Source organism: Athene noctua, chromosome 4 (assembly GCF_965140245.1).
Source record: "Athene noctua chromosome 4, bAthNoc1.hap1.1, whole genome shotgun sequence".
In the NCBI taxonomy this organism is placed as follows: domain Eukaryota; kingdom Metazoa; phylum Chordata; class Aves; order Strigiformes; family Strigidae; genus Athene; species Athene noctua.
The window spans coordinates 82,235,869-82,258,702 of NC_134040.1; the positions used below are offsets into that span (position 1 = coordinate 82,235,869).

Genomic DNA, 22,834 nt, shown 5'->3' on the forward strand with positions numbered 1-22,834 from the left:
AGACTTAACCGACGGTAAATAAAACCCAGCTCCGTACACTGCCAAGTTCCCTACATGCTACATCCTTCTCTGGCATGAGGATGTTCAGCTGTCACCTTTGTTTTCACATAAATTAGTATGTTTTGCATGTCACAACAGTGGACTTTTTAGGGATAAAACTTCACCCATGTTGGCACACAAGTACTAAACCTGAAAGAAATTTTATATCCTTCTGTAACTCAGAAGGCTGTGGTAATTCAACATTGGTTTGTGATAAACTGTGCACTTCTCATATTCCATAAACACTAACAGGCAGTTTTAAAGGGTGCCAACTGGGCTGGGCTCTGAACTTAGTTACTTTTTTTAAAAAAAAAAAAAAGGGAAAGACACGTCAAAGGATTACTGGGCCCTAAATGTGTCCATGTAATAGATACTGTTTCCTTTATTTCAGAGATTGGCAAATCTTCAGAAATCACAATTAAATGACAATAAAGACAAGAGTAAGCAACAAGAACGGAGCAAACAGTTAGGGCTTTCTACTTCCAACAACAGCTTAGCTAACACTCCCCAGGAATATAGCAACGATCTGAAATCATTCCCATCCCGGAGCCCTTCACAAGGGGATGAAGAAGATTCCGCCCTGATTTTGACACAGGACAACCTGAAAAGCTCTGATCCTGACCTCTCAGCTAACAGCGATCAGGAGTCTGGTGTGGAGGACTTAAGCTGTAGGTCCCCAAGCGGGGGTGGCTGCTTGCCTAGTGAAGACAGTGGCAAGGATTCAGACGAGGCTATATTTCTGGCAGTCTGAATTACCTTCACAACAGCAAGGATCCAGATGAAGCTGAGTCTTTCACAGTCTAGAACAGCATCTTTTCATCAGATGAAGAATGGGAGTGGTCTGTGGCCTAAAGAAATAATCCAAAGAAAGGGAACTGTGCAATTGTGTAAGTAAAGATCTAAGCAGAACAAGCCATTATTAGTTTTAAGACATAATGCTAAGGAAAGGTAGTATCTGCTGTTATATTTAGTTAAGCCAATGTGGTATTTGTTTTATCAATGCTGTACATAATTATTCCTTACTTTGTACATTTCCATAATAATTTGTTGTACAAAATAATAGTTCTTCTCCAAAGATGTGAGATTCCAAAGTACTCTCTTGCACACAGGGACAAGGTTGAAGATTCATTAGCGTTAGTCTTACTGGTGAATCGGTCAAAACTTATTTTTATAGAGCTCTTTTGCCTTCAGATGTGTTGTGCATATCCTTCACTTTTTATTTTTCATAGAAAGTGTTAAATTTTAAATTCTGACAATTATTTTGCATATTCTGCTACTAGAATCCTTCATGGCCAAGTAAAACTAACAAATGGACGTGCTTGCTTAGGGGACATAGGGAAGCTTTGTTCCTGCAAAAATACCCTTTATCAAGGCAGCTGCTGCTGCTGCACATGAACGCATCCCATTTGTACTCATCTCTCAACCCGTGTTGAAAGTTCAGTAGTTTCTGTGAGTAAAACTGCAAGGAATAGAACAATACTACGCAGCCTTTGTGGTAAAGCATCTCTTTATAATGAAAGGTGTGTTAGACAATATACTTTAGCCTCTTCATGTTTTGTTATCAAATCTGATTGTTTATATCTTACTCATGCTTGAAACTGCCTACATGAGATATAAAGGTCAAATTTTAAAGGTAATAAAAATCTCAAATTCTCCAGCCTGTTATGATTCCTACTTGAAAATGTTTTCAGTGGGAATGAGGTACATATACAGTAGAGAGAACAGGGAATCCAAAATCACTTATAACAATCACTTACAAAAGCATCACTCCAAATTCAGAATTAAAGGAAGGTTATGCCCATAAAGGACCGGTTATGAAGAATACTTCTTCCGAATTTTATTGTTCAAAATAAACTAACCACAGCCAAGGGGCTTTTTTTTATCCTCATACTAAATTTCCCTTTTAGTATTTGCCAACCCGAACAGAGCATGGCAATGCTAACTGAAGAAAAAGACTGATTCACCACAACAAAAAGTTTAATCTCATTTGGTTTAAGAATATTCATAGTTTTTAAGAGTAGGAGTAATAGCTCTCATAATCATAGGTAAAAAGTAAATCACTGAAAAAATATTTAAAATTTGGAATGTTTTGAAACTTGTGAAACAACAGACTTCCATATCAGGATTTAATTCTTTCAAGTTGTTTTTTGTTTTGTTTTAAATTATTTAATTAAAGCAAGCAGTTAAAAATGTAACTCATATGGCTGCTCTTACCTGCTTGGAGACAAGTGGTACTGAACTCTAGTAAAGCAAAATGGTAGGAAGTTTACTTTCATTGCATTTCATACTACTCCTTCAAATACAGACTTACAGGCAGAATTAAATTATATAAATATACCTCAGTTTAGAAGCTTTAGATTTTATTATCCAGTCTGCTTTTATGGAATGGCTTTTCATCCTGTTCTGTGAACCTAGATTATTAAAAATGAGTAAGTAAACTTCAGTGTTATTAATATCCTCTTAAGGGAGCTGCTGTCTTTGAACAAATAATTCAATTCCTAAAAGCAAGATTTATCTTAATTTTATACTGGAAAGGCCAGATCCTCAATTTGATAAATCAGTGAAGCTCATTTGAAATCAATACTGCTGTAATTTATACTCTGTTGAGAATCTAGCCTTCTGGTTTTTAATCTTTATGAATTTTTAATAAACGAAAGCCCTGGTTTTAATTGCACTTTTAAAAATGTTTCATATTTCGAACCTAGCCTATAAAATTTATGGTATTAAAGGAGATTTTGAATGGGTTTTCTCAAACTAAAAGAAACACGCTGCAAAGTCAGTAATGAAAAAACCCAAATATTCTGCCTAAAAATTAATTTGAAAATGGGCAATATTATTGCACATCTTTAAAAGGTAAAACTGTTTATGATGGTATTGTGTCCTGTTAGACATATCTAGAAATAAACGCAGAACAGCAATATATGCAAATTCAAAGCACTGTCTTCATGTCGCTTATGCAACTCCTTGTAACTAGCTTTACAACTAAAACATTAACATATTAGCATTTTATATGAAGCCTTTACATAGCAGACCTCTGATGTGTCTATCAGTCCTTAGAATTTTGCATTAGCTACTACTGTTTTCATTGTAATGTATGTATTTGTGGCATTATTAGCCTACTGAGAAACACTTTCAAATAAACAGGTCATTTAGTGTTACGTTATTTCACACCACTGAATGAAACAAAGGTTTGCTTTCCTAATTTTTGTAATATAGTTCATTTACTCAAGTCATTTTGTCACTGAGATCAAGGGATTTTGTATATTCTCTACTTTGATACTTGAATCTAGTAGTTTAAGCTTTAGGAGAATCTACATCTCTTAATGAAGAAAACTGAGGCTTCTGTTGATTAATTATATGGGAGCATGTTACACCCCTGTATTTTTTTTTCTTTATGGTATGCAAAACAAAATGCATGAGAGAACCACACTACGAACTACAGTGATCTCTTGTAGCATTGGGGATCTCCCCTCTGCTGCAGATCCCTGCAAATCTGGCATAACCCCAGTGTAATTTGAAACAGGACACACGAATGTAACTAAACTGCTGGGAAGAAAGGATTAGAAGAGCATGATAGATTTCTGGGGGGTAGTTTTAGCCTCACTAGGCTCAGGCAGTCTGTAGTATGAAAATGTGCATCTAAAGGACACTGAAGGCAACGGGATCAAACAGCTGATGTTTTCTCTACAAAGAGATCGCCGTCTAAAGAATGTATTCGCAAGCCGCTTTTATTGCTAGCTTTATACAAGACACAAAGGTGGTAAGCTGGTAATGGATTCTGAAAAGCTGAGAAATTACAAAGTTGGAGGGCACAACTGAGGCCAAAGGGTATAACTAAAAGTAAGTAGAGGAGAAAAAAAAATTAAAAGGAGGGAGGCAGGGAAGGAAAGTTCTTTGTAAAACTAGCAGTAAGGTGGGGAACACCTTCTCCGAAGACAGGGGCAAGCCAGAGCACCAGTTTACATAGCATGAAAGATGTCTGATGACACAAACTAATTAACAGTTAAAAGCCAGCAGCAAGAAAAAGGTAGCCTTTGCGATGAAAAAAAGCATTTTGTCATTGTTGCTCAGCTAACTTCATGCTTTTACGTGGATGCTGCCCTATCTTGCACGCAGAGTCCTTATCACAAACATCAGTCGAGGCAATGGGCTGCTTCTGCGCGTAGGCTGAAGGCTGAGTCTAACTTTTAGGTTTGCTGGTCACCCTTACACTCTGCAGGGCAGAGACAGGTAAACGCTGCAGTGACTGAAAAAATCCTCCAAGGACAGGTAAGTCACTGACAATTCATTTGGGAAGGGAGGAACACGTGGTGGGGTAAGTTAAAAGCAGGTGAACTTATGACAGTACTAAGACTAGTGAAAAATATGCCAAAGATCTAGGGCCAAGAAAACCCAGAACTCAGAGACCAGAAACACCACCAGAGAGTGGGGTGAGGAGAAGGAAAGGTAAAATAAGCATTCAATTTACATTATTTAAACTGCCAGTAGAGCATCTGGAGCCTGCAAATCAAATCACGTTAAATCTTAAAATAAAATTTAGTGGTCTTTTAATAGGAATCATGCTTGGAAAGAAGCTAATGAAATGTTTTAGGTCCATGAAAATCATTGTGACAATTCAGGTGAGGACTAATTTTTAAATCTGCTGATTGCCAAGGTTAGTCAGATTAATTTATTGTGTTTCTGAAAACTAAAGAACACATCTGACCAAAACAGGGCATTTATAAAAGCAGTAGCCAGAGATGTAAGATAGGTTTTCAAAGCCCTTTTTAGTGAAGGTGGCTCTAAGAATTACTGCTGTTGAAAGGGTTAAAGAGGAAAAGCTCAAATCGCTACCGCTAAGATTGTTTGTCCTTGTGTAGCTTACTGCCTCTGTTTCCAACACAACTCTGTATCCACCCAAAAGTCCTGCAATGCCTAACTCTATCCGTAAGTTAGACAATTACAAGATATATTCAAAATCCCAAAGCCTTTATTTGTGAGTTTAACACATTACAGTATTCACTGTTCAGAATAATGTACACAATAAGGCCGTGATAACTGACTTAATTTTGTTGCCAGAATTTTAATTCAGCTTTACCTGAAGGTTTCTTTTAGAAAGATTTATCCTACTCTTTGAAGGGAGTAGTAATAACTTGGACAGAAACAAGACTAAGATTTCCAACTTCCACATTTGTACAAGGTCTGAAGTGGCAAAGTTGCAAGATTATGTACAGAGCAAACAACAGAACTACAGCAGATCATTCGATACTGCTTAGAACTGACTGTATCACAGTCTCTTGCTTGTAGTGGTGGCTAGAATAGCTGTACATACCTCATAATCCCTGTCTTTCAGAAAGATTAACATGTCAAATACACTGCGAAGTCTAAGAAGACTTTCTTCTGTAAGTCCCAGCAGAATGTACCATTAACATCAGTGGTATACAAGATTACCCTAAAATGAAACCTGCTTGATTTCAGATTTAAAATTTCTCTGGTCTGCAGTAGCATCAGTTACAATTGCTATATGGAGAATTCAGTTCTGGATTTTAGTAGTCAGTTGACTCATGGAGAAAGAGGCCTAACTAAACTCAGCTATAGAAAACATTTAGCAGTAAGATCAGATACTGAAATTATGCAAATCCCAGACTCAATTAGAAGTTACAATACAGAATGTACCCTCAACCCCACTCCAAACTACCACACCACCAGATACAAGCCACCTGCTGGCTCTTATATTTCTTGCTCATTTCTTGTACTTTTCCACTTGGCAGAACATTTCCATGAGCATGACCCAGCGCAAGGCTCTCCAGAAACAAGTTACTGTATGTAGCCTGTTATTCCATATTCCTTAAGAGTTCACTTAACACATTTGAAAAGATTTTAGAATATGTATCTAACAGCAGCTGCCATTCTCTTACACTTCATAGGGAAATTGTTTAAAGCTGGATTTACATCTACACACCACACAGTTTGGCAAAATTTGTTGAGGAATGCACTTAACAGTGAACTACCAGTCTGCTAGAGGCCAAAAAAACCTAACTCTGATGTCAGCGTTTTCAGTGGTCTACTAAATCTTCTGGTGAAAGTATAAAGATTACCTATAAGAAAAAATGTTTCCATTAGCACAACCAGCGTAGGACTAAAAGAAGAAAAAAACCAAAGCAGCAGCAGGTTGGCCTATCCTTGAAAGGCCAGAAACAAGGCTGGCCATTCCTGCAAGTGACAGAATACCTGTAGCTAATGCAGTGCACCTTTGTTGAACAGACTTCTCTGCTTCTTTTCTAGAGGATGGGTTTGTGACTGCAGAAGGGGCTAAAAAATAGGGGAAATAATCCTAAGAATAGGAACAATGATATTAGGAAGCATTTCTTTCCAGAAGGGGTTGTTAGGGGTTGGAATGGGCTGCCCAGGGAGGTGGTGGAGTCCCCATCCCTGGAAGGGTTTAAGAGTCGGGTCGACACAGCACTGAGGGATCTGGTGTAGCTGGGAACTGTCAGTGTTAGGTCAATGGTTGGACTGGATGATCTTCAAGGTCTTTTCCAACCTAGATGATTCTGTGATTCTGAGAGAGAGAGAATAGAAAGGGAGAACTGAGAAGACCTTAAACTTTCATATCCCTGAACAAGAAACACTGTAGTAAGAACTTTCATTGAACAGTGACATTTTCTTCTAGACTCTCTCCACTACCATCAGAAGGACTCCATGGAGAAGTCCCAAATTTGTAAATTTGCTCACAAAAGTAACATAAGCAGAAAAGAACTTCTAGTTTGGGAAGCAAATCCCCTGAAGGTGACCTGGCCAGAAAGTTCAGTCACAGCAGAGCACCATAATACACAACATAATGTTCAAGACGCAGATGTGGATGGAAGTCTGTCATTCCATGCCATTACAAAATGCATAAAGATACTAGTGCAACTCAGCAAGAGCACCAGATTTTTGGTCATCCGTTCCTTTCTCTGCTTACAAGGAAGAAACAACAACAAAATAACCAGCCCTGTATAGAATTGTGTGTCTAGTCTTTGTCAGCTAGAGACTCAGAAAAACATCCAAAACGACTTGTACACACAGCACAAAAACAGATGGAGTTTACCAAGAAGGTAACACTGGTGACTTAAATCTAAGTCTTCTCCAGAGCTGCAGAAATTACTCTACTTAGAGACCCAAGTCCAGAACCACCTGGAAACATACACAATCTCATTTTTAATGAGGGCTTTAGTTAGCACATTAGCAGAAGTGCTGTCAATATACAAGCAGTATTACACACGGTAGAAATATTTTTTGGAAGAAGATACTCTAAAATTATTGCTTAACCATGGCACTTAACAACCTGTTTTTCAGGCACCTAAGTGTTTTCTTTGATATGGAACACAGTTCTGTTTTGCTGAGACATCTACTCTCAGAATTTGGACCAGCTTTACAGAGAAAAATCCCATCAAATGCCAGTGAATAGTTCACTCACCCTGAAAGGCAGTCTCTTAAGACAGACAACCACAGTACTATAAAGCATGATAGGGCTGAGACTAAAACCCCATTTGAAGTCTGTGAAACAGACTTCCTGCAATTAGATGATTTTTGTAACTCCAAATTTACTCACTCTCCTTCACCTCAGAATATCTTACCACATTTTGCTAGAAGAGCATCGAGTTTAGGACTGCCTGAAGATTAGTGATACAGACAAGTACTCGCTTGGACTGACAAGCTTTAGTTTGAGACTTGAATCTGTGATGTTCTGTGACACTAGGTAACACAGAGGCAGTGTCTTGGCCAAGAGGTTTATCTCCAGATTGCTTCCTGACAAGAAACAAACAGGATTCCCGATACATTACTTATTCAGTGCTTTATCTTATTTATCGCTCAGAATCGTACAATTCCTTCAGTTCTTGGGCAACTTGACTGCCTCCACGAAAACCTGATGCACTGACAAGGTTGAGAAAAAGAGTATGTCTTTTTGCAAGAGCAAGACAGAACACACATGCATGTATTTTTCTCCTGTAGAATACAGCACTCGGTCCTATCCATTCTCAACAGAAATACCCCCACCCTAAAGAAGTCAGCTCACCAGAGGCAAGATTCAGTGACTAAAAGGTGGAATTAAGTCTCACTTCCAAAATCTGTCACTGCCTTTAACATAACACGCTGTGCAACTCCAGGCAAATTAGTTTCCTTGTTCCTTAAAATTAGGAAAAAAATAACTGCTACTTCACAAAGAACTTCAGAACTAGTTTTTGTACAGTGCTTCTGAGGTCCTCACACAAACATACTCATATTGCATAAAACAAACTGGAAGGTGAACGGGTTTTTTTTCCTTTAAGTAAAAACAACTATGAAAATGAAATTGTTAGACGAAAATTATGTTTAATTACAGTGCTAGGTACCAAGCCACTCCTGAAATCAAGTGCATCAGTGCTACTGAGCAACATACCAAATCTATGCAGAGAACATGTATTCTATTTTGATACCAATATAATTTGTTCCAACACATCCTTTGCTTAATCCAAATCAACTTATCCAAAACACAATACAGGCTATATTACTATTATTACTTAAGTTAAAAACTTGTTCTTAAACATTTTGGCTTCAAAAAAAGACAGCTTGGGATTCCACTGACAATCTCAAATGATGAACTTCTTCAGTTTCCAAAGTCCTATCAACACTTACCCAAACTCTTCCACAGATCAGGCCAAATCTATGTTTAAAGTTCAAAATACAAAAGATATGAATTATGTTTTTATAAAAATGTAAAAAGCTAGTCAAAATTACATGTTTAGATATTTAATCTCTGAAGAATGGAGTATAGCAGCAGGAACTTAAATATAATAGGAACTATCAACAATAAATACAAGAAATTAGTGCAAAGATTGCAATAGAAGGATTCTTGAGTACAATGAGAATATAAAGAGACATTCTAATTTGTACAAAAACCATCCCAACTCTGTATACAATCTCTTCTATAAATACAACCATATAAGATGAAATGCTTATTTGCAAATCATAGTTATTAAAAAGTGTGCTTTATTGGGTTTTTCACTCGTTCTCTTGGCAGATGTAGTTTGCAGGAAGTCTGTAAAGACAAATTTCCATAATTAGAAATTTTAACCCCTCCAGAAGTTGTGTTTTAAATACAACTAACAACAGATGCAGTACATACTTGATTTCCACAAAAGCACTATTAGAACACTAAGCATTCTAACACGTCTGTCTGCAGTTATCAATTTGTAAGCGGGTGACAACGAGGTAAATTGTAAAAAAAGTTCACCACAAATATGAAACCAGCAGTTTACCTATAGCGGAGCATGAAATTGGCTGTGCATCGCTATTGCCTGTTGAAGTTTTTCCTCTTTGGCTCGTCTACAGTGGCAGAGCTACAAAACAAGACATAGGAAGACTGAATTCTGAGAGGAATTTTTTATAATGCATCCTACTGTTTCTCTTTAATGAGAATTAGCTACTTTGCAGGCTCTTTAAAAAAGGAAAGCCCTGTGAACCACCTCCCTTCCAAGCTTCAGGCTGAACAACTGTCTATATTGATAACATTATTCCATCCACAACTGCTGACAAGAAAACTGTTGCCTATGTTAGGAAATGCATTTATTAGGCATCTGTAAAGAAAGGTACGCTACCTGGTAAATAGCTCTTGTCACAGCGTGAGCAAGAACTGCAGTTTTTGAACGTGAGTTGCTTATTTGGTGATAGCCATCAACTGTATAATTAGTTTAAGTAGTTCAGTAAATTAAACATTAAGGTTGCTTAATATAACATGTCATTCTGTGTTGACTTACTGAATTTAAAATTGTCCATGTGGCTATCTTCCCTGTATCTATAGAGGATATAGAAGAAAGTGGCACAAAAATATCTGCAACATGACTTGTGTCTAAAAAACCACGGCCTTAAAAATACGTGCCTTCAGAATGGAAATTATATTCTAAATAGACTGAAACCACTGAGGTATATATTGTTTTTCTGTTTGAGCTTACTAAAGCACTGTTCTGTATCACAGGCCTGTTCAAACTCCAAGTCTTAGATTTATTCACTTTGTGTTGCGTATCGCTCAGATTAGAATGATTTCTATATTACATACCGTTCTCTTTTCCATGAAACTACTAAGAAAGTCATCTATTTCTGTTTTGCCTTCCAAGAAGTCTTCTGCAATAGTGTCAGATTCCTCTTCAGCTTCATGAGCAGCTACTTTAAGTCTGGCTTGCAGAGCACTGGGACTGCAACTCTAAATAAAAAAAAAACCCTCCTATGTAATATTAAACTGTCCATCAAAACCTACATTTCCAAGAAGATAGATAAATGAATGTATAAATACAGTGTATGTGAATAAAGATTATTACATAAATGTCTAAGTGACCAGATGAAGCTTCACCTCCAAGAAATGGCACAGCTTGTTAAACTAGAAAGGATTCAGTGTGAGGAAAGTGTTGCTAGTTTAGGTCTTGATTCACAATCATTCTCACAAATGTATAAAGCTTTTCAAGTTTTACCCTACACTGTAGAAAGCATCCGACTTGGAAATCTGATAGGTTCTCAAATGCATGATTTCCAAGTAGAACTAGCGTTTCAAGTGTCTTCAGTGAACAGGGTCTACTTTTGACACTCAGCAGTGAACCTGGGAAGTATAAAAGGGTATAAAAAAAAAAAAAAAAAATCACTTACTGTTCAGCTTTTAAATACCCCTGAAGTGACTGCAGAGAGGAAGACAGGAAATGAAAAAACACCTACTCAAGAAGTAGATGGGCTGCTAATCTAAACTAGTATACTCATTCTTCTGTTCTTACAGACCTCAAAACTTAATTCGGTTTATTGTATATAATTTCATTATTTTTCCCCTACTATGTTTGGGCAATTAATGAGAACATGATTCATGTCTTCAGTAGGACTTTGTACAGAGCAAGAACTACAAAATTAAGATACTTATAGATTTTTATTTAGATGCTTGGACTACCCTTCATCTGCCCCATGAAAAATATTTCACTTACATACTGTAAAACTGTAATAAAATCAGAAATTTCCTGTTAAATTAATCTTGTGCAACATAAGAAGAGTTTTCTCTAATAAAAAATGACTAAAATTCCAGTCCAAGTAAAAAGACTTGTATGGAACTTTGCAGGAGTTGTAACAGGAGATAGCCAATAGTGCACAGTGAACATTAATACATGAAGATACAGCATACGTGGAAAAACAGCACAAAAATTCAGCTACAATTTCCCAGCTCTCAGGCGCCTAGTCATCATTTAAATTGAACCAGCAAATCTACTTAGAAAAAAATAATATAGCGGTGGGATATTATGTTCTATTCTTAAGTGGTTTCTTACAGAAGTAGAAAGTTTCTCAATGACAACTACCTCCGTCCACTTTAAAGCCAACTTACACAGAAAAGAGGCATTAGGAGCCAGACTGTTCTGATTTTCAAGGGAGGAAACATTTAATTCATTTAAATCACCTATGAAATCGTTCAGTTTGCTGTCATGTAAATTTTTACCTGCTATTTCGCATTTTGTTACTTTTGAGGCATTTTCAAATTCAGGTACTACGCAGGCTATTTTTATGGACTGTTCTATTCTCAGGTGACAAGACTTGCAAATAATGGAGATTTCAGTGCAGAAACTGGCTTATGAGAAGTTGCATCTTCAATGCACATCCTGTTAGACTTACTAAGATATTCTCCTTCTCCAAATTGCTTTCTGAAGTAATGACTTCAGCCTATTTGTGCTTTAGAATGTGCAAAGTTTGACAGCACATATAACATGTTGCCCAGAGTAAGCATACCCAGTGAATCACAGAATTTAAGTTTCTAAAGCAATGATTTTAATCATTTTCATCTGGTAGTTTTACAAGCTCATTATGTTAAATGGGTACCATTAATTAAACAAGCCTTTAAAAATCATTCTGTTCTTAAAACTGGTTTGACCCAGGATTGTTCTTAAGAACAGCTCTAAATGCTCATCATACTTCCTTCTTCCAATGTTCTTGTAACACTAAAAAATATAAATCCAACCCAAAACCACAGTAGCGCAATCATAACACTGTTTTGCTTTCAAACTGTTTGGTACTTCATCCCATTTTTTCTCATACTTGATGTGAATCTATTTCATGTAAAATTAGAGTTTAACGAGAATAATATTCTTTATGGAGAAAGATACAAATAAAAACTTCAGTTCATTCAGAAATATTCTTAAAGGACAATATGATATAGAGATACCTCACTAAGTTCATGCTGTCTTTGCATCTTTTTTTCAAAGGTTGCTTTCATCTGTGTGAGTTGCTCATACTGGAAGGAAGAAGAAAAGATGTTTTCCCCCTGAAGAAAACAGAATATTACAACTGCTATTTCTGAAAAAGATTTTACTCTTCACTTACTTTATCCAACACCATCTGTCTTTTTGCTTCGAGACTAGGCTCCAGCAACAAGTTTTTTTCTGTGAAATAAAGTCACTATTACTACTTTTTTTAAAGGTTCAGTTCGCAGAACACAGCCACAGATGTCTATGTTTTAACATCTTACTTGCCAGCTCTTCAATGCTTTTCACTAACTCATCTCTATCAGTAACGACTTGCTTCAGTTGTGGTAGAGTCACAAACTGCTCCAGTAACACTTCTTCTTGCTCATTCATACTGGTCAGCTGAGATATACTATATTGAAACAGAAAGAAAGAAAGCAGATTTGAAGCTAACAGCAAACATTACATGTAGAGTTACTCGTTTCTGCCAAAAGTAAAAAATTTGAGGCATTTATTGGGACTCTACAGATACACAACACTTGACCACAACTTGATTTCCCCCTTTCTACTGGATTGTCGGCTCTACTATCTGCAGCAGTGAGCTTAAAAAGCAGTGTGTTAAAAAGTATCTCTCATTTCAAGTCTTACTTCCTAGAAAGTGTTTTTTAATGCTACTATAGTGGGTTGACCTCAGCCAGCTACTAGACATGCACCCAACTGCTCTCTCACTCCCCCTCCTCAACAGGATATAGGGGAAAACCTTGTGGGTTGAGATCAAGACAGGGAGATTGCTTACCAATTACAATCACAGGCAAAACACGCTCAACTTGGGAAAAAATTATTCCCAATTATAGTAAAAGTTGGATGGTGAGAAAGACAAAAACACCTCATCCCCTTTACCCCCAGGCTCAAGTTCACTCTCTCATTCCCAACTCCTCTAGCTCCCCCTGCCCCAAGCAGAACAGGAAACAGGGGGAATTGCAGGTGTGTCCTTATCCCTCCAACTCTCTCCCCCGTTCCCCCACGGTGAGTGAGCAGCTGCGTGGCTGATGCCTGGATTGAAACCACGACAGTGTGTTTTCATAGAGGCACCAGCCGCCTCACTGACTGACTCAGCTATCCTACAGTGGGTCTGCTGCCGAGCCAGTTGTGCCTGGCACAGGGGCAGCCCGTGGCCCCTTCTCATAAAGGCCACCCATGCAGACCCCCAGCTACCAAAGCCTTGCCACCTACACACAATAGTCAGAACAGTTGCGATACTATTTGTGATTTAACTCAGCTACCACCAGAAAAATAATGGATGCAGTCTTCTTGGAAGGACCAAACTTGATCAGAATGTTTTGTTTAAACAAGAAAATTACACTTCGTCCCAAACCCCCTAACCTTCTGCTAGAACATAGCTGATTTAGATAAATTACACAGTCTCTAAGGAAGGTGTCACTGGAAACAAAAAAAAAAACCTCAAAAGTCCTTCTTGCCAAAAGTCTTTTCCATTTTGAAAGGACAGAGTTTTCAATCACTAAACTGTAACACCACTACTATAAAGATGTGAGGTCAGAAAGAAATCAATCTAAAACCCTTTCAGCAGTAAGAGCTGATTTGTAACCTAGACAATCCCAGGTAACTGATCTAGGGGGCTGTCTCATTAGATCCAAGCAAACTGCTCGGGATCAATAATTGCTAAGGGAACAATAACTAATACAATTTTTCTGAATTGTGACAAGATACGCTTTTGACGAAAACATTTGTGTAATATGTGTATCAAGTATTAGCTGTGGAAGTGATTTTCACTGGGACAGTTGGCACATTTACCACCTGGATTTATCTATCTCAACCTCCCTGCATACACTGAGCTGCTCACAAAGTCCACTGTTTACCCTGTGCTACAGTCTTTTCAAATTTAAGAGCATGTGACTTGTGAATCAGTCTCAAGTCCACTTCCCTGTCCCCTTTCCTCTTAAAAAAGCTACACTTATTGTAGTAGTAGAAATTAAGTCCCTGGCAAGGCCCCAGAAGGCAGCAGAACACTGACAGTTAGGAAAAAGCCAAAATAAATGCTCCTTTTCCTGGTTTTGAGTCCTGAAGTATTGTTCCTGCTGAGAAAACCCTAAACAAGCAGCACATTTGAATACAACGTTGCTTACTTTCTGACTCCACTTCGGTGAGTGGTAGATCCCCTATCTATCATTTCTACAAAAACCTTTCAGTGATGTATACAGACATTTGACCAAAATCAGACCAGCAGTAACTGCCTTTTAATGACAGTGGAAAGTTTTGCTACTTTCTGAAAATTTACCTTAGTTCTGAAAGTTCTGGAAATGTATCAGGAACATCAGGCATCTTGTAAGTAAATCCATTCTGGCCAACCTAAACAGAAATTTCGAAGTGCTTAGTAGATTTTTGAAGACCAATTTCTTAATATTTAACCTGATTAATCCAAAACTGGAGGTGAGTATTTGCCAGCAACAAGAAAAGTAGGAAAAGCAGTAAAAAGCAGTAGCACTAGTCTGTGAACAGAAGATGTCTTGATTCAATCACGGCAACAAAGTACTTGGGGATGTCTGGGATGTCGTAAGAGAAGAGTCGGTTTTGGAGGAAAGTAATTCTGTCTTGCTATGTCCTCCATTCGACAACAGTTGGATGACCCAGGAAACACACAGGAATATAACTCAGGGATGTGACAAGAGAGAAAGAGATTTACATTTTGATCTCTTTCATGTGGTTTTCAAAGCTATAATCCCTCAGGAAACAACTTTTTAGACAAGGAAAAAAAAAGTCTGCCTTCACAGAATGTATAATTTTTAAATTCTACAAAGCCAGAAGTTTCTTCCAAGATTAAGAGAGCTTTTGTTTCTAAAGACAAGATTTGATGAAAGACTAAACATTTAGATATAAAGTTTTTGGAGGACATTCAAAAAAAGTCCTTCCAGAGTGCACCAGTGAGAGGGAGGTTTTTGAGTACACATATACAAGATCCATGAAGAGAAGCTATTTTAAGCATGAAAATGAGAAATACTCTACACAGAAAGGCTTGAGACTGCACATCGTTCTCACCTGATAGGTTCTGGGCAGGAAATTCCATATAGACAAAAGGATCTTATTGTCTGTGGTTGGAAAAACAGTCACAAGCTGCACTACGGGGGAGCGCAGCTCCAAAAAAATAGTATGTTCAAAGATATTTAGTATAACATGGTTTCACTGAAACTCAGAAAGACAAACTTTTACTCTGACTTCAAAACTTCATCACAGCCAGAATGACAGTTTCATCTTTCGAGCACCAGCAAAATGAAGTGCAGTCACTCAGACTGTTCCCTTGAGTTCTGCAGCAATGCCCCGCGTGCCCTTGAGGGAACTTACAGTCAGTGTCTGATAGCTTAAGCACCAAAACTCGGCACACAGACCTGAAGCGCTGCTTCTGCTGTCGGAACGGGTAGTGGCAGATCAGCAATCACGCTGTAAGAGGGAGCAGCAGGCTTGTCTGTAGTGTAGCTTGAAGAAACTGATTCAGCAACGGGCACAGCTGCCATTGTTCGATTTGTTTCTTGAGGTGGAAATGGAGGAAGGAATGGAAACCCCTGAGGAGCATAAGGAGGCATTCCAGCTGGTTTGTTGAAAAGGCTAAAACCAAACAAAAACCCACAACCATGAGCAACCAACTGCTTATAGCACATTTCTTATAATTTGAATTGTAATTACTAGATCACATACAAGACATTAAGATTGAATGTTTAAATGACCATAAATTCTGCATTTTCTGTTCTCAGTTACTTCCAACGTAGTAAGTCTACTTTATATCCTATACTGCAACACAGCATTAAACTATATTCTTGTACAGCAGCCAAATATAGACTCACACATGCACATAAAGTTACATCAGCATGTTGATGCAGTAACTCCAATGAAATCAAGTGTTTCTTCTCAAAACAATCATGACATCAAGCATGCACCTGAAATTGTGCAAGGACAGAGAATCTATGCCTCCCCATACATCCACTACAATATTCCTTTTCCTGCCCTTATAATACTTGGTTTCATCTCTTTTTTAAAAATGTAAGTTAATACACATAGTTCCATTCATCATGTTTATAGATACTTACTAAGGAAATGATGTTGAGCTAGGAGCCAGAACTGGAGGATTCTTCCAAAACTCATCCAGTAAACTTTGAATAATTTTTCCAAGATCTGAGTGCATTGTAAACTGGTAAAAACAAAAACCAAAACCCAATGCAAAAGAAAAATTACGTCTGGAATCCAACAGTTCCAATATGTGCTGAACTTGACATTTATTATACCCACACAGCCGTGCCAGAAGCTACTTCAGAGACATATTAGCTAATGTAAACTGTGTATACATAAGTTCCAAATAAAACGATAAAGCCACCCAGAACTGAAGAGAAACTGAAAGTCTTTTGTGGATTCCATTATCAATGAAGAATCAATCAAGTACGATAATTCTGATGAACAACCAAAAAACCCCAGGTTAGTTACCAAGTTACATTTGGGAAAACAAAACAAACCAACCAAACAAACGATTTGAGACAAAAAACATTAATTGCACTCTGAAAAACTTGTAACCTTTTCCCCCCCCCAACACCCACCCCATAAAACTTCCACATCCTTGTTGGCAGAGAAAAAGGAGGGGAAAAAAAAAAAAAGAAAAAAAAAAGGAAAAAAAGAACAGCAGAATATTAAAATCTTGACTATTAGAGCTAAAACCTTTAAAACCTTGACATGTTTCCAACAGGATTAGGGTAGAAAGAACTATGTTACAAAACAGTTTTAAAGCATCCTTCTCCCTTATTTATAATACACTGTAGAGAAACAAAAACTGTGCTATTGGTGCTAACAAGAAAAGTGACAGGAACTTTCTAAGCCATCATAACTTAGAATAGTTTTAGATACATGAAATACTCAACTGAGTAACTGTAGCAGTAGAAGAGTAATACTGATAATACAGAATAAATACTGAAAGCTACTGAATTTTTGTTTTCAGATCCCTCAAAATACAGTTTGAGAGGGATTAGGATCTGTAATAGTCTTTTTTACCATAAGTATTAGCAATAATATAGTGTGAGATGTATTAAAATTGCTGTTAACAGTAGATACATGTGAAGCTGCAAATTATACATACATTACTTATTAATGGTCCGGTCACATATACTCCCTGCTTGTCCATTAAATGATGTCTCACAGGTGGGAAAACACTGATGACTGGTTTTTCCTGAGGAAACTGAGGTGGAAGCAAGCTGCAAACACAAGTATAATCATTACTATAGGTACATCCTATGATAAAGTTTGCATAAGAAGCCTTCTTATGCAAAGAAAAAGTAGTATTAATTACATAAACTTACTTTTCTATGAGAAGAGTTACAGTGAAATACAGAGTGAATGAAGCACACAAAACTATTATTCAGTTACAAAATTAGCAGTCAGACAGATTAGAATACCAGACTTCCACGAACTGATGAGAGCATTTACTGAGCAAAACAATGAAGCAATTATGCCCATGGACTAAGAAAAAGCTTTGTCATAATAAAAATATTTTCTAACATAAATGTTATTACTACAAACACAATGCAGTGTAATCTGCAAGAATACCAGGGAAGTTATCAGGCTAAAGTAATAAAAACCTTGTGAATAGTATACCGTCAATATTTGCCAGAGGAAAGTCATCCCCCAAAGTAAATTCACAGGAAATGTTACAATAAATCACTTAAGTTATGATCCAGAAGCTTAAGTGGAGTAAGAGTTAGGAGTTACAGTAGATCAGTAAATTACTAATTTAGTTTATTTTCAGTTGTAGGGCATTCAAAGTCATCAGAAACCCTCAAGTGTTTTCTCCTACTTATCAACTAAAACCATGCAGGTATCTTAGGAGCTGAGGACAGCAAAATACAGTTTTGCTTTAAGCTGAGCACCTGCATCTTGTACAGAACTAGTTTCACTGATATCACTACAACTACTAATTCAAATCCAGGTTAATAGTTCCTGAAATCAGTTATGAGATGGGAGTCATTAATGTTCTATTACTACTTTTTTTTTTTAGAACAATTTTAATTTTCAAGATACGCATAGAGATATCTCACTGCACTTACATGTTAATATTAATTGTCAAATTGTTTACAGTGAATGGCAGTCGATATTCCACATCCTTCTGAATTTCTGCAATGCTGTCAAAGAAGAAATTGTTAGCATCCAATTCATGGTCAATATAACAGCTTAAAGTCTAAAAAAAGGCACAACCTCAGACCTTTATATTTAGTTTAATTTTGAAAAGCCTTGTAAGAATAAAATTGAAAATGCTGCAGTACGTTAATATACTTCAGAATGCTATATTGGATGTTATGATTAAAACAAAAAATAGAAGACTCAACTTTTAAACCTTGTATGTGATCACAAGCAATGGAAATACAGCAGGAGAAACTGTGCCACTCACTGATCTTGACAACAATCTCAAGTTCTTTTTCTCCACTTAGTGGCTTAATTTAAGACACCGCATCAGTGATTATTTTGTATGCACTGAATTTTATCTGATAAACGTTTACTTTGCCAAGGCATTACACTTGGTTCATGACTAAGTACTGCTCTGCAACACTGCCTACAGGTCAGTATGTAGAGCACACATTACACTAAGCCTTCTTCCTCAATAGATTAGATTACTACTCAATAGCAGGTTTTTTTGCCACATGCACCAAGTTCTATGCACTTGCACAGATATTTTCGAGAATTACTTGGAGAGGAGCTACTTGCACGGGTATTTTCAAGAATTATATGAAGAGCTACTTCCAAGAATGTAAAGCTCTGTAATCCAGCTCAAGACACAGTCTTGCCATGAAAGCACTGTGTGAAGAAACATTATCTTATGAAATCTGGAAAGACTGAATCCAAATTTGCTTCTCCTGTAACGGGTAAGGTACTGAGAAAAATCTTTAAATCAGCTGCATTAATACGAAGTTATTTTCAATACTCAAAGGACTCTACAATTTTTATGCACAAGATTGTTTTGAAAGATGGCATCTCAAAGAATGTGGAGTAGAAGACAGCTCAGAAGCAGAATTTCCATATAACACAAACATTCCTAAACTGGGACTGGAAGAGAAAGGAGGGCAGACAATTAGCTTCATCTTACAATGTCTCAATCAAAACAAATTTTAAAAGCAGGTTGATTCCTCTTCCACCTATTTTTCCAGCCTGCACCTGGGTAATAATATTATTCTCCCTCACCTCCCTCAGGCTCCCTCATAAAGGGAAGAAACACAGTTCTGATTGGGAATAATGACAGTCAGGTGTTCCCAGAAAGCCTCTTCCTCTCCAACTTCAGAAATGCCCACCCATCCCCTGCCAACAAGTACACTCCACACAATTACTTCCTCAAAAACCTCAAAACACACTACCTGTCCATGTGTGTTAAGTGTAACGCTAGGAGTGTTTTGTATCCCTCCAAAGCGTTATTTGCACACAGAATTTAAAATTAGTTTTCAGAGTTTCACAAATAAATGGAGTAAGACACAAACCTAGCTATGCACCTTACTTTCCGCAGCCCGACTTTACTCCTCTCACAGACAACCCAGTATCTGGTCTTTCCTTGGGAAATCACATGCTGTTTGAAGAAACTATCAAATAGCTCCAGCACAGGAGAACACAAATCACTTTAGGGCTCTACTGTGATACACCACACACCAAAATCACCATCTCATTCTTAACTGAAGAATCCTCCCTGGAATCCCTCATGCATCTTCCTGCCCTGTAATCATTTGTCAAGCATTTTAATAGCCTGCTATGAAATCCTTTTGAGGATTATGCTCCACTCACGTGCATAACCTATAGGAACTGGGGAGGAAGAGGAGAAGAGGGAGAAAGAAATGAGAAACCCAGAATCTCACTGAGCTGTTTAAACTGTTATAACCTCCTTCAAGCAAAACCTTGAACTGATAAACTCAGTTGTCCCTTCTCCACGTGGGAATGAGTACACTGGAGAAATGACGTATTCTTCACTTTGGCTAGAACAACAGCAAATGTAAGAAAATTGATTTTTAAACACAAAATCTTGATTTCAAGCTCCTAACCTGTGAGGGATCCTGAAAAGGAAGACTAGCTACTTTAATGAAATTAAGATTACATATACCTGGGCTTTTATGACCTAAGACAAACCGAACTTGGGTAACTACACCAGATGCCAAGAATTTTCTTTTGAGCGTTTCAGTGAGGAACAGCTGAGATACACATAAATTAATGAGAAAATATACTTCTCAGACAAAAGAAACACTAGAAAAGACACTTATTTAATAATTGCTTACGAAACAATGCTGTTGCACTGCTTAATGCATATTCCTGTCCTACAGATCTGTGCTGCTATGGGAGTCCATAAGCAACCACATCAGTCCTGCCCAAAAAAACCTTTGCACTTTTGAAAACTTGCAGCAGTACACACACCTTTTTTCAAAAAAGCACAGGATTTGAGGCACTGTTACTCAGATTTTTTCAGTAATAAGTATCTTTTATGAAAACTGTACACTTTGCCAGAATTTACTCCTTTGCTTGCCTAATTTTTGGGTTTTTTTATGCCTATCGTCAAGAGAAATCAGGCAGACTAGCTTACACGGCTGTAAAGTTACCTGTGTGCAGGTACCACCTCCCTACCCCTCATTTCCATTCCTGGCTGCCTATGCTTGCACTGGTGCTTGCACAAACAGGTTTGGCAAGTTGACTTTGACCAAAACCGATCACTTTTTTTGAGGACTTAGCTTGGGGTGAGCTCATCTCCCTGATAGAGAAAAAAGGTAGAAATAAAAGGCTAAGTAAGGCCAGTCCAACAAAACAAACCAAAACTAGTCTAGTTATGTAAGCTGCTGCATACCCACAGACACTGCTCCTCAGAAAAGTGAGCTTTCAAAAATATTTGCAAAATTGTCTCTGAACAGATTTAAGTTTAAACAAGCAATAGCACTTAGCAATACTGTCATGTTTCCTTGGTGATAATTAAAATATTAGGGCAGTGAGCAATCTGCATTTACTAAACTTTGAAATACAGTAAGTTATCTCTTCCACTCCTAGTCTGACGTTACAGAAAACATTCTCCTTCCTTTTCCCGGATTGTTTTGGAAGCATGTATCGTTCAACTTCAACAGACACCCTAGGAAGCACAATGAACGCTTCCACATTCATTGAAAGTATAACTCGGAATACATGAAGCCTGGATCTCCTTTTAAAATATGAACACTAAACACAACAGATGACTAAAATTTAGGCAAACCTGATCAGCATTCTGACAAACTAGAGTTTCTGAGGATAAAGGAAGGTGTTTTACTGCAGAAAAGTGTGGCTCCTGAACAGCAGAAGACACAGCTGCTTCTGGTGAGCATCTAAATAAAACAAGTTACTCGGGAACAGTCGGTTATTAGCAAGTTAGCACTGTACATCAGAAAAGGTTTGTGGGGCCAGGAGGGCTCCTGTGCCACTGCAGATAAGAGCATCGCGACGCACAGCGTCTTTACACCGTATGTTTTATTCTTAACTTTTAAAGAACTACGGTCCTACAACCACTTTCCACAGAGAGAGCTTTATTCCAACAGGCGCAATCTGTACTTCTTTGTGGACTTTAAAACCCATTAAATAATTTAGCTGACTTCCCGACCCAGTGGCCAGTATGACCGGGCACGGCGATCAGCGCCCGATGCCCCGGTCGAGCCGTACCGGCAAAGCCGCCGGGGCCGGGGCCGGGGCCGGACCCGCCACCGCCGAATCTTGCTTTCGATTTCCAAGTGCAACCTGCCGGCCCCCGCCCACGGGGCTTTCTCCCCACCGTGGACCTGCTGCCCGCTCTCCTCCGACCACCCACCCGCGGCCCTGCCCCGGGGCCGGGCCGGGACCCGCGGCACGACCCTTCGCCCGCGGAACACGGCGGGGTTGGGCCGGCCCAGGCTGCAGCGCCGGATCGGTTTCCTGTTTACCCGCCCCAGCGGCGGCTGGCGCCAGGCCCAGGGCCGGCGGCACCCAGCCGGGCCTCACCGGGAGGGGACGGGCCGAAGTCTGGTCCCTGGGTGTGCGTGTGGGGACACACGGCACCCGCCCGAGGCGCGGTCCCGCCGCGGCCACCAGCAGCGCCGGGCCCGAGCCAGGCGACACAGGCCGGGCGGCCCCGACCCCCCCCCGCCCGGCCGCGGCCACTCACGAGGCGTGGGCGCCGCGCAGGGACTCGATCTGCCGCTGCTTCTGCTGCTGCAGGCTGGTGAGGGCGGGCAGCGGCGCGGCGGGCGAGGAGGAGCCGCCACCCTTGGCGAGAGGGAACAGCCAGTTCATCCTGCCCGCGGCAGCCCCCGGCGGGCGCGGGGGCACCGGCGGCTCCGCGGCCGGGCCTCGCTCCCTCGCGCATGCGCGCGGCCGCGGCGGCACCGCCTCCGCCTCCTTCCTGCCTTCCTTCCCGCCCGGCGCGGCCCCGCCCCCGCGGCAGCACGCAGCTTGCGTCACCGCCGCGCGCCCGCGACCCGAGCCGTGGCGCGGCGGAGGGAGGAGCGGCGCGCGCCCGGGCGAGGGGAGGCGGGGCGAAGGAGGGGCGGGGCGGCCGGCGATTGGCGCCCCCGCCGTCGGTCAGA

The 22,834-nt window shown here is 39.3% G+C and overlaps 2 protein-coding genes across 3 annotated transcripts in view; one reads left to right on the forward strand and one right to left on the reverse strand.

The window, feature by feature from the left end:
- The window catches only part of MTMR7 (myotubularin related protein 7), a 49,342-nt gene extending 46,145 nt beyond the window's left edge, over window positions 1-3,197 (forward strand). Inside the window, exon 15 of the mRNA XM_074905893.1 lies at window positions 431-3,197. Coding sequence (XP_074761994.1) covers window positions 431-790 — 360 coding nt within the window. The 3' untranslated portion in view covers window positions 791-3,197. The remainder of the gene's footprint in view (window positions 1-430) is intronic.
- On the reverse strand, window positions 750-22,657 carry VPS37A (VPS37A subunit of ESCRT-I). 2 transcript variants are annotated; one of them, XM_074905895.1, is made up of 12 exons: window positions 22,414-22,657; window positions 18,338-18,412; window positions 17,374-17,488; window positions 16,340-16,440; window positions 15,644-15,860; window positions 14,539-14,609; window positions 12,527-12,654; window positions 12,382-12,440; window positions 12,224-12,292; window positions 10,097-10,240; window positions 9,300-9,380; window positions 750-887 (listed from the first exon to the last, which is right to left on the reverse strand). In XM_074905895.1, the coding sequence occupies exons 1-11, from the start codon at window positions 22,539-22,541 to the stop codon at window positions 9,300-9,302; spliced, it is 1,188 nt and encodes a 395-aa protein (XP_074761996.1). In that variant the 5' UTR covers window positions 22,542-22,657; the 3' UTR covers window positions 750-887. The 2 variants fall into 2 exon arrangements, with proteins under 2 accessions (XP_074761996.1, XP_074761995.1); XM_074905894.1 differs by lacking the exon at window positions 750-887 and adding an exon at window positions 3,331-9,079 and having other exon boundaries at window positions 22,414-22,656.
- Window positions 22,658-22,834: the final 177 nt, after the last annotated feature.